Source organism: Melanaphis sacchari, unplaced genomic scaffold (genome assembly GCF_002803265.2).
Source record: "Melanaphis sacchari strain LSU unplaced genomic scaffold, SCAv2.0 Contig0_pilon_pilon, whole genome shotgun sequence".
Classification (NCBI taxonomy): domain Eukaryota; kingdom Metazoa; phylum Arthropoda; class Insecta; order Hemiptera; family Aphididae; genus Melanaphis; species Melanaphis sacchari.
Window position 1 is genome coordinate 13,131,857 of NW_020270366.1, and position 18,194 is coordinate 13,150,050.

An 18,194-nucleotide genomic window follows, 5' to 3' on the forward strand; every position below is an offset into this window, starting at 1 on the left:
TACTTCCATAAATCTTTATTTTTATTTTCTTCGAGTCCTACCCACCATATCAAAATGAACGCAAACTACATAATATTATTATAACATCGAATGCGTATATTAAATTACGTATTATATTGCTTATGTCGCATTATAATGTTCTGTTATGAAGGTAAAGTTACATTATTTTTGAGTCAATCATTAACGAACAATAATTTTACATTATTGCCCTACATTACATATAAATCGTTGTGTTTGAATACTGTAAGACTATTGGACACTGTCCCTCTGTCGATACAGATGATCAAAACAGGGTGCGCCTATAAGTGAAAGTATCATTACAATAATGCATTTTTTCTAATTTAATATCTAATTTATTATCGTTGTACCATCAACGATTTTTTTTTTATTTTGTTGAACTCTGAATAATGAAAATAACGGAGTCACGGAACGTCGAATTAAAATACAATCGAATTCAAATCGAACGATAGCGTGAACACTGACGGATTGTCGCATCGTCAAAACCAAATGCATAAAAGTGTATTAAAATTTAAAATTAAAGCTCAAAACCGGATATATTATGCACGCAGAGGGCACAATTCGCATAATAATTATACTGTGTACTATACCTAGGTCGAAGTCTGAGCGGGATTTTTATCATGGAGGCGTGTCGGTGCGTTAAAATCAAAAGTGATTCCCATAACAAATTTCAACCACGGCCAACTTCTGTAGTAATTTTTACATTTTTACACGATAAAACTAATTTTTGTGTTTCAAAAACTTAATAATTTCTTACGTTAGCACCTTCCCATAAGTTATGATTTTGATATAAATGTATCTTGATACATAAAATAGGAAGTACTCGAAGAATTACTGGCTAAAGTTAGTTAAATTTGTACTTAGATAATTATTCAAATGCATTATTTACAATTAAATGAATAATTTTATAATACAATCATTCGAATACAAATTACTCGAATACATTTTTAAATATAATTATTTAAATAAAATAATATGATATTTGTATTTAGAATAATATATTTAGATAAAATTTTATTCGAAAAACGCTATACTCTGCCACTGTGCACACAAAATAAATCTTAAATCTGACAAATATGTGTACTGACAATCTATAATACTATCGACAGGATTTTAACGAAATTTGATTCACACATATCTCGATTGTTTTTGTTTGTTTATCGTTATTCAGTACACAAATATCTCGGATTAAAATGGAAATAATATTTATGATATTTTGGTCACGTAAAAATGTTTATTTTTTAAAAAAAATCATATGAAACGAGCACCTAACCTGTGTAAAATAATTAATAATGTATGTTTAAACAATACAATTGTTTACCAGGGTTAGTGCTGACGCGTTATGTAATAATAACATCTCCGTTGAAATTAAAGGAATATTATAAATGTATAAATTAGATTAATACTGTTTTCCATTTCGAAACATCGAAGAATCGAAAATAATCAGCATTGACCACAATAGAACTCGTGTTCATGTTTTCCAAATAATGTTGAACAATTTTTATTAAATCAGAAATAAAATTAGGTAAAATAGGACAAGTAGTAGTAATAGCCAACTAGCAGTAATAATAATACATCCATAATATTCATACGTATTTTTCAAAATAGAACAATTACGTACTAAATTATAAATTATTTATTATTTATACTAAATAAATAGTACTTTAATTATTATAGTTATAGAATTTACTTTACTATTACATAATGGTTGTAATATGGACACTCGATCATTAAGTTAACAAGGAAACTCGAGTGTGCTTGTTCCCAAGTCACTCCACGCCACGTTTAAGAATATGTTAACATACTCGTGGAGTAGGTAGTGTAATTTTTAGACTGTCTTTACTATTCGTCGCTATCAACATAAGTTCGTCGAAAAAACAATGTATTGAAAAAAAATGTATTAAACGGAGTCGAGTATTTCCACTTGAAACTCCAATTGAGACTATTAATATTATGTTCATATCGAACGCAAACAACAAGTCCAAACCGAAATATCTTTTTCTTCTGTCCTACACGACAATTGACAGTAATAAATCTATAGGCTATAGTGGTTGCGAATCGTTGTATCAAATACAGTAAAAATTTCGAAACACGCGAAGCTTAGCGCGGTAAATAATCAAAAACAAAAATTCGAATGTTTATAATACTTGTAACGACTTACATTGAGTAGTGAATTAAGTCCTTCCCAGGCACTGTCCAGCGCGCTGACAACATGTATTCGGTCGTATCGACTCATTTCACGATGCCTATCCCAGTGACTGTAGCTCATTAAATACGTTTCGGCTTTACCGGTCTGCAGTAATTTTATCCTTTGGTTTCGGCAAGAAAAACGACAATGTTAACGGCGGATTACAAACGCAAAAACGACTGGCTGTTAACGCGAAGATGACGAACTGCAAATGCGAAGGCGACGGACGACAAAACAGGACGTGCAACTGAGCAAGGTGCTGTACCTATTTCAAATGAATTGGTTTTTACTATTTTCCTGTGTTATCTAATAACAAAAAAAAAAACAACAACAAATAACTAGTCCCTACGAATATAAATAATATTCGAAGACATCTAATTATAGACATTCACTCAAAATTAAATACTAGACTATAATATTGGGGCGTCGAGTAGAGGACACATAATATTATACAAATATAATATTAGTGTGTGTGCGTCCGATTTGTGAACTGTATACTGTACAATGTAAATAATTGTTTGATATTACATCCGTTTTCGTAAGGTTTAGCAGCTGATATTAGATAACGGTTAAACACTTTGGAAACAAAACTACGGCTTAAAAGACTATATAATAATATATTATTAATTAATAATCATTATTATGCGTGGGATATATTTACCTACATCTATAAAATAAAATTTTAATTTATCAGATTTTTCAATTGACCACTTTAAAAAATTTAGATTAACTGATATTTTATCATAATTAGAGTTAATGATGGACATGACTATCTATAAGATTGAAGCAATTATAGTAAATCATATTATCAATTCCTGTTAATTGTCGCTGTTGTTATATTAATTCGATAGATGTTTAAGTATAACAATCGTGAAATATAATTTAATGATAATAATCGTGTTTTTCTTTTGGTAACATATTTAAGCTGTTGAAGAGTCGAAATGTTAAAAAATATATCGCGATTTATCAATATTTTATAGTAATATATATATACTATGTACTATCATTGATTATAATCAATAGTACCTACTAAGTTTATGTAGATATAAAGTTACAAGATATATGATAATAAATTAATATAATCTTTCAGAGACTAGTAGGTATGGATATTAATTATTATATGAACTTACTTACCTAATTAGTTTTTCATGATGCAAAGTTAATGGTAAAATATCGTTTGTTAGTTTGCCCTTGAGTTGGGGAAAACTTATCAGTTACTATAGTTATAACTACCATCACTGCTTATTCGTATGCCATAAAAATTTAACCATGTTTAGTCAAATACAACTATATTAATGTAATCACTAATCAAATATTCGAACGTACCTACTCGTATTGGTTATCCTTGACATCTGTTCATAACACGTAACTATCCAATATATTAATGTCTTATATAATAAATTATATTATTATATGGTTTACAAATAATAATTATGATTCGTATAATCGACAGTTTCTATGAAAGTTATATGGACGTATACAAATTTAAATTCGGTCAAAATAAGTTTAGTACTAGAATATGATTTTACTTGCCTTTTTTATATTTTCAAAAAATATTATGAAACAAACTTCTTATAGAAATGAGGTTTATGGACCAATTACAATGATTCAATTATTTCAGTAGCAAGAATGTCTTAGATTGCTTAGATTAGGGCGTAAATATCTTAAAAATAATCTCATACTTAATAATTCAAAAATTAGAATTTAGGAAAATGTATCTAGGTGACATGGTTTTTATAGAATTTTTGAACTTATAATTATTGTAAAAATAAATATTATTTTCTTTTATTAGAAATTCGTTTAATCTAAATTCTTCTCATTTTAATCTTCAACGACGATTCATGAAACGATAAAGTATGCTGAATGCTATACTCTTGTTTCTTGATAATAAATTGTTGATATTTATAAGTATGTGAATGGAATGGAGCAATAAAATAAGACCAGAGCATGAAAATGACGAATACTTCTCTGAAATTGTATTAAAGTGAAATAAAATGCATTTAAGTGTGTATGTTTTAGATCAACATTCCCGAATATTAAACAATTTTATTAATTATTTTATTATTTATTGCAACACATCAACGATTATCTAATACAAGTATAAGATGTACACAGTACACATAACGCAAACAGAAAAAAAACCGTGCAAACAAATCAAAATAAAACGAAGTTATTATTGAGTAAATTATTACCGTTCACTGTGTGGTCTTATTACGAAATTGAAGTAACTAAAATGGCGCACTTGGTAATTTTGTACGAAAAACAAAAGCGGTATTCTACGGGCGTATATGAAAAGGAATACAAACGTCACAAACTATTGCGTGGCCGCACGAACAACACGGACGTTTAAGTGGCGCACAGCAAACAATGCGTTTATCGTATTCCTCGACGTCCGCATCCTTTTGAAATCGACGGTTTGTACAGAAGTGTCCGAATCAGGCATTGTGTGCCATACAGCATTTTCATTATATTATGTCAAGACTGATTTCCGGGCAAACAGACGGATTCAGCCACGTCCAGATCAATGTTTGCACATTCGCGTCCATCGAAATCGCGATGAATTCGTTGCCATCGCGACAAGTCGCTTTACGCTTTGTATGTCCAATATATTATAACATACATTCCAATAACGATTCCAACAATCGGAACAAAAAAAAAAAAAAATTTTGTTCCCTGACGATGTTTGTTGAAACCTTTTCAGTAATGACATTTGTTCATCAAAACGAATCAAGCCGTGTTCAGAAATTGGAGATCGCTATTTAACATAATATGGTCATCTCGTTTTACTCGTGTGCGCAGACCGACTGACGGGAATCTGAAATTTTTGAAATAACCAGTACTATTGAACAGTATTATTTACCAAAAAATTGAAATTTAATACTCAAAGTTCTTTACAACTAATTGCACATCATTTGAAAAATCTGTCAATTGTGAAAGATTACGTCGAGTAGGTGTGGTGTCCGCCTTCATCCCCGATTGCAGTTAAAACTTGAAAAACATACCATGTACTGTTGGTCGCGGCACCTTTGACGCGTCGTTACTTTTTAATATTATTATTAATTTTATTTTATTTTTCTTAGAAACCTGTGGTCCACATCATTTATAATATATGCAGTGGACCGCATCACGAAGAGTGAACAAAAGTACGTTGAATATTCGTATCAACACTTTTTATATTATTTTATCTTGACCAAGATTTCAAAAAAATCAATTGACATCTAACTTTTAGCTATAAGTAGTTACTCGTTCAGAACGTATATTAATATATGTTCATAATATCTATAATAATAATACTATCACAAAAATAATGTTTAATTCTTATGTCTTAATAAAATATTTTTATTGATTATATTTTATAACATTATAAAATATTTGTTTTAATACGTTTAATAAAATCCGGAGTCTCAGTTAAATGTTTTAATGTTTATGTATCATAAGTATTTATTTTTTTTTTTTTTAAATATATTATGATTATTACTCAAACCTCTTCAGATAAAAGGTATAAGGGTTGTCACTCCAGACCTATCTACACAAAAATAAATTACAAAACTAATTTTTTTAAACAATTAAAACAACAAAGTTAATAAACTTAAACGAATATTTATATTTTATTAAAAAGAAAAAAAAACAGAACCTATGGCTCTCTTTGAAAATTTTTTTAAAATAAATACAAGAAATATTATTGGAAATATACTTTTCTATTAATTATTTTTAAGAAAAGATTTGAAAATCTGTTTTGATGCATTGAAGTTCTGAGTCATGTTTTGATTCACCGCACTGAAACAATTATCATGAAGGTGAGCTGACGGGAACGGCTAACGTCACATCTTGTAAAAAGAATTATACATTTGGATAGACTGATTTATCAAATAATAATCACAAATATAATTGTTTGACAGCTGATAACCACAGAACTATAACATTTAGTTTACATAAGCAGCTTCTGCTGCAGGTTGAAGTTAGATTAGGATCTCGAGATAAGTTAAAAAAAAATTCAAAATTTAAAAATATCATTCATTTTATCTTAAGTACCTTAATATTATATTCATTATGAAATAAAAAATAATTTTAATGTTACAAATATTATGTCATACTATTTAGAGGGGGATTAAGTCCGTGATTGCTCCCCAAATTATGTTTATTTAGTGCATACTACAAAAATTTGAAAGAAGTTCATCAGGTGGTATGTTACACCATCTCCCCTTTATACTTGCAGCACTATATACTTAATATTTTATTAAACTTAAGTCCGACGACTAGGACCATCAGATGTTGTAAGGGTTATGAACTGTGGATAGGAGTTAGGTTAATACGGTAAGTTGTTTTTACGATTGTTACAGTTGTTACGGTTGATAGCAAACACGTGTGGCAAGGTTTTTAACCACTATGGATCTGGGTGGTCACCCATCCAGGAGTTAGTATAGTTGTGTCTGTTACTTACTCCCAGTCGCATTCCGCGACTAGTAGCAGCCAACGCGCCACACCAAGTTACATACTTAATATTATTAATTATTTTATGCACATAATTTATATGTTTATGATCGGACATAACAATTCTTATTTTAATGTGAACTTTATATGCGATACGACACATGGTAAAATATGGAATACGAAAGTGCAAATGAGTAGATAACTGAATAAAGTCATACCCCCCTCCAAAATAAGGTACTTAAATAAGCCACTGTACCTACCTAATTGTCCTATGCATAAATTATCTCACGACTCGCACGCGTAGGTCTATGTTGTTATTATAGTTAAGGTCATTCGTGGTATAAATGTATAATATGTTCCGTTTGTTTTCGTTTTTTATTTTTACGTCACATAATTTTTAATGACGACATGACGTAACTGTTGCTAAAACGTAAAATAATCAACTAGTCTTGCACGCGTTGTTATTCTACCATATTTAGACATCATCTTATACATCAAAGTTTTATTTTGTATTTAACATCGTGGCGGCTAAATGTGCGAAATCGTCTTCGCATAATATTTAATATAGGAGCAGTTGAATAGAAAACATGCGCGTGAAACTATAGATAATGTCGACATCAATTAACGGCGAACCTACTCGTTTTCGACGCGATAAAATATTTTTCTAACAAACAATAATATAAATATTACACATATAGCTACTATAAATATTACTATAATAGGTATGTTAATATGTTATATAGTAGTTATAGTATTATAAACGCATATATATATATATGTTATATATGCTATGAACATCATATGGCCTGGGGATAATTCATACTTGCGAGTTATTATTTTATGAACGACAAATGACGCACGCTGACGCGATCGACACCTAAAACCCTCTGCGGTAGTCGAATTATACATTCATACCGTCAACTCTTCTTTCGAGTTGAATCAATTTTTCCTCTCGCGTTGCACATCATTCTCTAGCCCGCGTGTGTACGCATTGTACGTCTCGAATGGGGAATATCCTGTGAATTCGTTAATGAGATACATTATATCATTCGTCTGCACATTGAATATAAATCAATCGAGGAACGTATAATATCATGTGCCCATATACATATAATCCTTATATGTATATACCTGTTGCAAGCGCATACACAATATATTATATTAAGTATCCTTAACGTTGTGTCAATCATCTAATAAAATATCATATTATAACGCGTACAATGTACATAGTAATCGAAAAGGGTTTCTTTTTCACCATCGCTACGTAAAATAATTCAGGTAGATATTATACTACACGGATTTGTGTGATGCCGGACCCTACATTATGCTTATTTTTCAGTATACCTCACCCCGAGTCCGGACATCTGTTGCGTACCTACTCCGTACGACACGACGGATCATCTCTATAATATTTCATCACTATTTTTATTTGATCGTCCTTTTTGGCGCAACTATCAGCTATACATATCCTACTACCGACATAATATTCCGCACAGCTTTAAATTGTGAGTAAATTGTTAAGACATCTTATATTCAAATTCAAGTATAGTGATATGTTCCTATAATTAATATAAAGTAGATGTCTCGTCTGTACACTTGTTAGTAATAAACTCAACAAGCTTAACAATAGAACGTGTAAGAAAAAAATTAACGCAATATTTTATATATTTCATACGCAAATGTAAACCAACCACTTAAATCTATATAAATCTGAATCTAGAAAGTTTGGAAACCGTAATTTTATTCGTAGCAGCGATCATGCACAGATAACAATAATAGCAGCGCAGATAAAAATATAATATAAATTATAATGCTGTAGTTGAATACTGTACACTAAATGTCTGTACACCATGACTATTAGAGTAAAGTTCTAATTCTAACCTTCATGCTATATGCCTGCATACATCATACATACATTAGTCATTATTAAAGAATACATAGGGAGTCTTGATACAATTATTAATCATGGCTCTGCACTATGTCTGTTCGTTATAAATTATTACAATTGTATACAAAATTAATAACCTTAACCGTCTTATAAAAACATTATATTATACTCGTATTTTATGGTTAATGAAAATATGATATGGGCCCCAGTTTCTCGTTACTATTAGATGTAATTACATATTATTAGATTTCTTATATTTTTAGTTACATATATTTTCTGATTTAAAATAAATATACATCCGTATTTTATTGATAGCATTTTTAATGTTCTTATTTTTAAGGTTTAAAAATATGATAAAAAGTTCCACGAAAGTACTGCTTACAATAATGATAAAAAAAAATTAAGAGTAATTACTTCATACCTAACAAGTAACATTAGTAACATTTCTTCAATACTATTTATGAACATCTAAAATTAAAATTTTGACAAAATAGGATAATATATTCACGCATAGAAACTAAAATAATATTTTGATGAGTTCTTTTCAAATGATTTTTGTTTCTTAAATAAAATTCAAAGGTAATTATTCAATATATTTGTAGAAACTTGAGATTGTCTAAACTAATACTTATTATACTTACTAATTATAATTTTCTATGTTCAATGAATTTTTCGAAAAATTTAGGAAAAATATTAAAAAACATGAGTGAGCATGATTATTTTATGAGTGTTTGAAGTTAAAATGTTGTTAATATTCGTCAAAATTACGAACATTCTCAAAGCATCTTATGTGTATGATTAAAAATTAATAAAATTTTCAATTTTTTTTTCATTGCGATATTCGAAATTTAAATGTTGACAAAATTGGATATTTAATAAAAGTATAACGATTTTAATGATTTATTTGCAATAATTTACTATTTGGGGACATTTTAAAAATATATTAGTTTTAAGCAAACAGTAAAATAGATTACTGTAGTCTGTAATACTGTGATTTCTGTTGATATAAATATATAAAAAATATTCATAGTATACTATACAGACTGACAAACCGTTTCCGCTCATAGAATTGTTTTTAGTTTGTTATGATTATTATGATATTATCATTGAATTTAAATTAAGCACATTCATTACACTAATCCAGTAGCCTACTCAATAATATGGTGCATTCTACACCTACCTACTGTTCAATAGAGTGGTTACTGGTTACCTATACTTGCCGTTTTGTTTTTTTTATAATCATTTAAAGATGACACTCGTCTGCCCACTGTTAGTTGTAATATAAAGCACTTGAAAACACTTTCCATTGGGTTGTATTGTCGTATCAATTACATATGCGAGTAGTGTGCTGTGTGCAAGTGAAACTCGTTCACGTGGGTGCGTCGAGCGCAATACATAACATTATGATATGCATTATTAGGTTATTAGACCTCTGTGGAAGTGCGTACACAAAGCATCCGACTCGTTTTAAGCCCTCCCCGAACATGTGGGATGTTCTAGTGTAGTTTTGGTGCCAGTGTTACTTTCCGCTTATGGTAGCTTGCCGACCTTGCGGTCTACACCACGGCGGAAATTTTCGGACGCCAAACCTCAACACTCACTCACATTAAAACAACTACATAATATAAGCGCGTGCTAGTGTACGAATAACGCGATTACAGCTGTTACGAGATTCTTGCCGTATATGTTTACTACGAAGCATTCTTTGCGATTCCCAAACATAATGCTATACGTACGTATATAATAACGCGAACAGATAAACCGTTACTTTTCCTCAATTCTCAGCTGGATGATAATTTTTATGTTTTTCTCCGTCCAACTCACTACATCATCCGTATAATATAATATTATATGCGTTGTATATTGAGTAATAATTTGCTTTCTATGTATACTTTATAATACACATATAAGAACAACTCAAGCGTTCCTTACTTAAAAAAGAAATTTACTTAAACAAATTGTATTGTGTTGTATACGAATTATATTTAAACAATTTAATACGTATACCATTATTACACTATTAAATTGACATCTTTACCATTTTAATATTTCATTCAGCATATTGAAACTCCAAATCTACATTGCACCTATATATTGTTACAAAATAAAAGTTTTGACGTTAAAATTATGATACTTGAACATGTTGAAGAAATTAAGAAATAAAAATACTAGGAAAATCGTTTTGCTATATTATAAGTATAGTTTTGTAAATGTCAAGTGTAGGTGATGGATGTTCTAATTTTGAATTCAACGATAAATTACCGTAAACGAAAAAGGATTTTGAGCGGAGACAGCCGTCTTTGCGGTCATCTGATGGATCGTCTAAGGACATTTTATTACATAGTATAATTAAATTATTTATTTATCTATAATAGAAATTTGATATAAGTTGAACTAATTTTTTCCAAAAATCAAATCTATGATATTAGAATAATAGGTAATTAAATTAAGAAAAAGTATAAATATACAATCTTATAATGGCGAGGACTTATAGATAATAGATTAAATGATAATTGATAAATATACATACTATACAATATTAAACATAGACAATTAAAAATAATAATTTTAAATGTTTAAAAATCTGATGGAAATCAAAAAAAAAAAAATTATAACAATATTTAGTCAATATATATATATATATATATATATATTGTAGAGTTGAGAAAATGATAAGTTATTTATAATATCCTTATCCTTATTTCTATATCCAGGTAGATACTATTGTTTTTATAAATTCAAAAATTGTTTTTAAATTACATTATACATAAAACAATAAAACATATTATATTGTTTATAGTAAATTATATTATTCAACATATTTTAACACCAAATTTTATTATCTATGCGTATAGAAAAAGGTAAAATACTAAAATATGTGTCTACTGTAAAATATAGATTATCTAAATATTTTTATAATTTTAAATAACATACAAATCAATATTTAAAAATTATTTAATATAATGTAGTCAATTAAAATATTTACCTATTGCCTATTGGTTATAAGTAATTAGTAGTTGCAATTTAGCAGAACATTTTTTATGAAACGTGCATAAAAGAAAATTCTATAAGTTTAGTAATAGATATACTAAGATAAAATATTAATTAACTCTAATGAGTTTTACAAACAGTTTAAAAAAAAATAAAATGAAATAAATATTTAAAATTATTGTGGTTTTCGATTAGTTTTGGTTTAAAAATATGTTCATTTTACTCTCTAGTTCATGAGGTAATAAGAATTTGTTTTCCAATATCTGCAACTCATAAAATAAGAGCTGATGAATAAAACAATAAATAAGATAAGTATTTATAATATATATTATGAATACTAACCAATTGTATAATACATTTAGCTTTTGATATAAATTCATTTTTTTCATAAACTTGGTTAACTAATGTTACTGAAATATGAACTATAGTATTATCAAAGAGACTTGCGCATAAAACTTTTAATCCACGTATGGTAAAACTACCTTCATCATCTATAAATATATCGTATTATAATAGTATTACTATAAAAGGCACATTTCCAAAAAAAAACAAAAACTGGGTAAATCACATTATTGTATGTTAGGTATTTCGAGTATTTTTCATCATTGCAATGGAACTATGGAAGTGTTAAATTTGGATTAAATTGAATAAACGGTAATTAATTAACTTATTATTATTATTATTTAATTATCATAAATAATAAATCGTTGCATAAAATAGGCGGAGATAATATTATATACATTTGTAAATTTAACAGTGTGCAGCTATTTTATAATTAATTTATATTAAATGAATATTATAGTTAGAAGTACAATTAATGACGAATTAATTTTAAAAAAAAATTGCGCACGCACTTATATTTTAAATATTTTTAAAACTCCTTTAAGTAAAACTTATGAGAAATCTTATATTATTATAATGTTCAAGCTTTTTGATCAACCATAAAAGTATTTATCAACATTTATAACAAACACAATATTTTAATTGGCTGTAAATAGCTTGAAATAAATCAAAATATTTTAAAAATTATCATTTAATTAATGTTTAAAAAATTTTTAAATTAATATTTTTGAATAGAAACACAATGGCAATTATAATTTGAGAATATATCTATAATTTATATTTGAATATATAATGTCGTTTAACTTCAAACTCATAAAAATGTAAGTAGCTTTAAAGTTTAGGTTAAACGTTTATTTTTAAATTCCAGTTATTATACTAAGAGGAAATTTATATACTGTTTTCATACTTAGGTGTTAAAATTTAAAACTGTACGAATTTTAACTACAAATTAATTTAAAAATTTTCACGCTTTGTAAATATTTGTACTTAAGTTTCAGCTATGAAAAAAGCTAAATAAAAAAGCTGTAACTATAACAATAGCTAAAATCGACTATTATAATAAAATATATAAAAGATAATATATATTTTCACATACCCACAATTTAAAATATTTATTTGATACTTACTTATTACAAAATTTCTAAACCAAAAATATAAGAATTCTAAACATTTTTCACTAAAAGATTTCGAAGTTTCGAGTATAAAATTAAGCCAAGGATCGGTGGCGAACTCAATTTTAAGACATGATAATTTCTGTACATGATTCAAAAGTTTTGTTGACAATATTATAGTCATGCACTCCCAGGCATGGTCCGACACCCAATCCAATCCCTATAAGTATTATCTAATATTGGTACCTAAACATTTAAAGAATTTGAAACATAGTTAAATTTAAGTTCTTACTTGAGATATAATATTTTCTAATTGCATAAAAACAGTTTTAAAAAAATCAACACTTGGCGTTTCAGTAAATTCATCAGATTTACAAATACCTTTTTCGTAATATTTTAAAATAATTTTAAACAGTGTGATAGATGATATTATACAATTTTGACATAGCCTAGTCATGGCATTTAAAATATATTCACATTTTAACGTTATCGAATACTATAATAAACATAAATTAATTATATAGTGTGTATTTATATTTGGTTATTTTAGTGTAGCATATAGGTATATAAAATAAATGTGATAAATCATACTAGAAGTTTGTGCTCCATATCAGTTTCTTCTTGTTCAAGTTGACATAACTGGATTACAGTATTGATTGCAAGAAAACAAATATTGTTATTTTTTGAGAGGCATAAATTTTCAAGAGCATGTAGAAAGTCCTTATTTTTCTTAATTGTATTTAAAACTAAAATAAAATTGTGGCAAAAATTATTTTATTGACATATAAATCCATATAAATTGCTATCGCCTATATTTGAATTACCTACTTACCATCACTATTAGATAACTTAATTAGAGTTAAGAGATGTTGAAGAAGAGATGATAACAGTGAATACTGTTCAGTGAAAGTGGATTGATGGATTTTTATGATTGAAGACATTGTATAAACTATACTACGATGTTCGTTAATGGAAATATTTGGCCCACGGAGAAAACACGGTTCAGTTAAATTCAATAAAAACGTTAAATTTGTTGCTGAAGTATTAATAATAATTTAATTAAAATGAATTAAATAAATTTATAACAATAAATTTTACAGTATGATACAAAACTATATTTTTATTACCTCCTATTCCTTTAGGATTATCAGTACAACAGAATGAACCTAAATAAATGGGTAACATATCCCAAATAATCAGTAATGTTTTATGTTCATTACAATCGTTTTCTGTGGTTATTATTTTCTTAACAATATTGAATCCTGTCCGTAGTTTATTACTGTCGATATTCATATCGTTAATAAGAACATCCTATAATAAAATTTAAACTAAAAGTTAGAATTATCAATAGTTGTTATAGTTAACAATTATTGATAATGGATATTGTAAATAAATTTACCATCAAACATAACTTTGCTTTATGGTTGTTTAAGCAAAATTTTTCTAACTCAACCAAACTAATTTCATCTAAATTTTGGACCCATTGTTTAATCTAACAATAACGACATAAATTAAATTGAGAAAACTTCGAGAAAATTAAAATATGAATTATACTCACTAATTGTAATTGTATTTTATTGGGTATTATACTTGAAGCGAACAAAAAATGTAACAATGCAGGGTGATGGGTAAAAATCGAATCAATAATTTTGGAGTTTATAAATTCAACTAATTTTTTTGTAGCAAATGCTAAACCGGATATTGTATTTATAGCACGATGAGACACAAAACAAATCTAAAAATAAACACATTTTTAATAATGTGTACAATGTAAAATTATATATTTAATGTTTACAGAAATATTAAAAAGAATTGCTTTAATAACAGGAATGGGAATCTCATTTTTTATTGAACATAAGTAATTGCACATTGGTTCTAAGTATATCGACTCTTTTTCATCGCTAAAATCAATATATATACAAATTCATTAGTAGTTAATAATTATAGATTATTTATACATATATAAATTCAAAATTAGAACTTAATTATCTTCACAATTGTAAATCTACAACTTACAAGTTTGTTGCTTTTTTTTATATTTTATATTTGCCTGCATAATATTGTCAGTTTAGTAAATAACATAGAAAAAATACATAATGAAGAAAGTCATTAATTTATAAACCTTTTAGGACAAAATTGTTTATTTAATTATACCCGTACTGATTTTGGAGGTAACGGAATTAGCACTTGGGAAGTGACGTGGAAAGTTATCACTTTATCGGCAAGAATACTTAAAGAAATATGATGAATAAAAGGGTATAGAATTTTGAGTAAAACTATTGTATTAATTTTTGGTTAATTGGTCAGTTTCAAATTTATTATAAAATTTGTATGTAAAGAGTCATGGGTCACACAGGTATCAGATAATAGAGACTATAAATCAAAAGAATTCTGATGGATTGGAAAGATTTGTTTGTATAAGTTTAAGATGATTAAATTTGATGTATACTTAGATTTGCCTATCGTAAAACTTAATTGGCCCAATAAAAAATGTATAAGTATAGAATAGATTTAGTGAGATAATTTTAATCTAAATATAGGACTCATTTTAAGTATCCAATAGAAACGAAGTTTTCAACAATAAAAAAGAACGAACTAAAAAAAATATCGTGAAATTAATACGTAAATTTCAAACATAAGTAAGTTTCATTCAAAATCCAAAAAATAACGTAGCTTAATTTTCATGACATTTTTTTAAAAGTGTTTATTTATTTACCTATTAACTAACGTGTCTATTTAATCTAAAATGTCTTCATACATAAAAATATTAAGTAATATACAGGTATATCTACTAAAAAGTTAACAATTACTCGTATAATATGAAAAATTTCGTTCTTATTTTTTTTTTTTAACTTTACATTAGCAAAAATGTATCTTCTTTCAATAATTTCTTTAGTAATTATAATATTATATAATACAAAAACTTACTTGGAACAAGTTAAAAGATAGAAATAAATAAAAATTATGATAGAATGTCTAATATCAGTATTTGTGCTATTTGTCAAAACAAAACATAAATCTTTTGGAGTTTTAGGAAAATTCTTGAAGCTCCAAACCATTTGATTACGAAACATATCAATACCACCAGGCCAATGACGGTTTATTTCAAGATGAGCTGTTGATAAATAAAACAACATCTCAAATAACAACTCTTCAGCTAAAATTCCAATTTTACTAAAGAAATAAATATATAATTAATAAATTGAAATAGAATAATTATATATAATCCAAATAAATATTAAAAATTTAAACAATTATACAGGGTTATTTATAATGAATCATCTTATGCTATGCACCTGGCTTCTTGCGTCACCTAATTTTAAGCCATATGACTACGTATTTTTAGGATATGTTAAAGATACTTTTACGTATCACAATTATAAACCAAAGAAGAGATTAGGTGCAAATCAGCACAGTCAATTACGACAGATGTAGTAAGTAATAAATTAGAGTTCCGACTAGATGTTGCTTGTGTGATTAAGAGAAATCACGTAGAAAAGTTATTAGTACCATTACTACCATTACATAAATTTGAAATATTATTCTTTTATTTAATAAATTATATGTCACTCTAAACCAAAAAAACTAAAAATATTTAAGCATTTAAATTCTGATGAATCATCTTGAATAACCCTGTATAAACAAGTCAATTTTGGTTATTATCATATATATAATACTATTAAACCGTGTTCAATGTTAAAATAAATCTCTACTTTTTATGTTTTTCTAATGAGATATCAACAATATATACACCAAATTTTAGTTATTTATTTATATGAATGTATATAGGTAAATAAAATAATCAATTACTTATATTCAATTAATTCATATAAAATGCTAATAATTCTTGACGTTGCATAATGACTAGCTATATTTTGACGAGCAGGAGTAGATAAACTTTCCTTGAACGGACTTATTAAATTTTTGATTGCTTTTCGATAACTTTTATAATATATATTTATATTCAAATTTTTCTATGTGTATATAAATTAAAATTATGATTTCTATATCATACTATTTATATTAGCATATTTACTTTAAAAAATAATCCGTAATATTTACTTACTAAAACAAATGGTAAGCTTATGTGTTTTATCATATACCAAGCTACATTTTTCAATAGTTTGGCTATTTCTGTATGTTTTTTTAAATTTTCATTTAGTAACACTCTCTTTATTATGGTAGAATAAAGTCTAAACAATCAGAATACATATATAAGGTTATTAATGATCATAATTAATAAAATGTATAGGTATCTACAAAATAATTCATATTAAATTTAGAAATGATACTGTAGATTAAATGATTAATAACAAATAAATACATTACACAGAGTGAATTAAGGCTAATAGTTTCATAAAAAACGTAAAATACAATATTTATTCCAGTATACTTATTATATTTAGACAATTTTAAAATGTTAATAGATGATAGATGAATATTTTTCTATCTTATTTCATGAAGTATCCTTTTTACCTAGAACACGAAGTACCTATACTCTATATACTGGTTCAGAAATTCGCTCAAATTTTGATTTAGATACATAAAAATTTTAATAAAAATTCTCTACTTCATAAAGTGTAATGATCAGTGACCGCACTGATCAAAATTTCAACTTTAGTAGGAACTACCCCACTTTTGATCTTTGTTCTCTTTTTAAATGATCTTATTTTTATCATATATTCACACGAAAATTCAAAATATTTATTTTTTTAAATTTCATATAAGTTTTCTTAAATGGTAAAACATAAGCTTTTTACCATCTATTAATTAGTTAATCTATAATTTTAGTTATACAATTGATACCACTAGGGCATTATCCATTGTTATTATTCAGACATTAATTATCAATTTAAATAATATTATGAATATATTTTTTTTATTAATATAACATAAAACTCTTTAAAAAACATAACAAATATAAGTTATTAAAAATATGATCTATAAGTATACATTTAAATTCCATAAATTAAAATGCGTATAATTGAAGAAAAAATAGTGATGCTCATGCTTAGTGAATCACTCTGTATAATAAATATATTTTTATCTCTTTTCAATTCAATTATTATTCGTCAGTATTCTTTAGATTTAATGTACCTAATATGCCTTAATAATAATGTTTACTTGCATTACTTATATACTAAAAATTATACATGTATGTCTATTAATAAAAATATTTTGGGATTCGTGGCATTATGCCCATCATGTCATTCTTGTTTATGCT

At 26.7% G+C, this 18,194-nt stretch overlaps 1 protein-coding gene across 1 annotated transcript; it reads right to left on the bottom strand.

Annotated features, from left to right (window-relative positions):
* Positions 1 to 11,694: 11,694 nt before the first annotated feature.
* On the bottom strand, positions 11,695 to 16,912 carry LOC112596272. The gene is made up of 12 exons (XM_025341806.1): positions 16,781 to 16,912; positions 15,899 to 16,144; positions 14,766 to 14,871; positions 14,529 to 14,705; positions 14,370 to 14,462; positions 14,098 to 14,281; positions 13,803 to 14,006; positions 13,562 to 13,716; positions 13,263 to 13,466; positions 12,986 to 13,190; positions 11,859 to 12,007; positions 11,695 to 11,779 (listed from the first exon to the last, which is right to left on the bottom strand). The coding sequence occupies exons 2-12, from the start codon at positions 16,105 to 16,107 to the stop codon at positions 11,708 to 11,710; spliced, it is 1,758 nt and encodes a 585-aa protein (XP_025197591.1). The 5' UTR covers positions 16,108 to 16,144; positions 16,781 to 16,912; the 3' UTR covers positions 11,695 to 11,707.
* Positions 16,913 to 18,194: the final 1,282 nt, after the last annotated feature.

Coding starts and splice junctions, on each gene's coding strand:
- LOC112596272 (XM_025341806.1), bottom strand. CDS start 16,107: ATGTTGTTTTATTTATCAACAGCTCATCTTGAAATAAACCGTCATTGG. Junction 14,706..14,765: donor CAATTCTTTTTAATATTTCT/GTAAACATTAAA, acceptor GTTTATTTTTAG/ATTTGTTTTGTGTCTCATCG. Junction 14,463..14,528: donor ATAAAATACAATTACAATTA/GTGAGTATAATT, acceptor CGTTATTGTTAG/ATTAAACAATGGGTCCAAAA.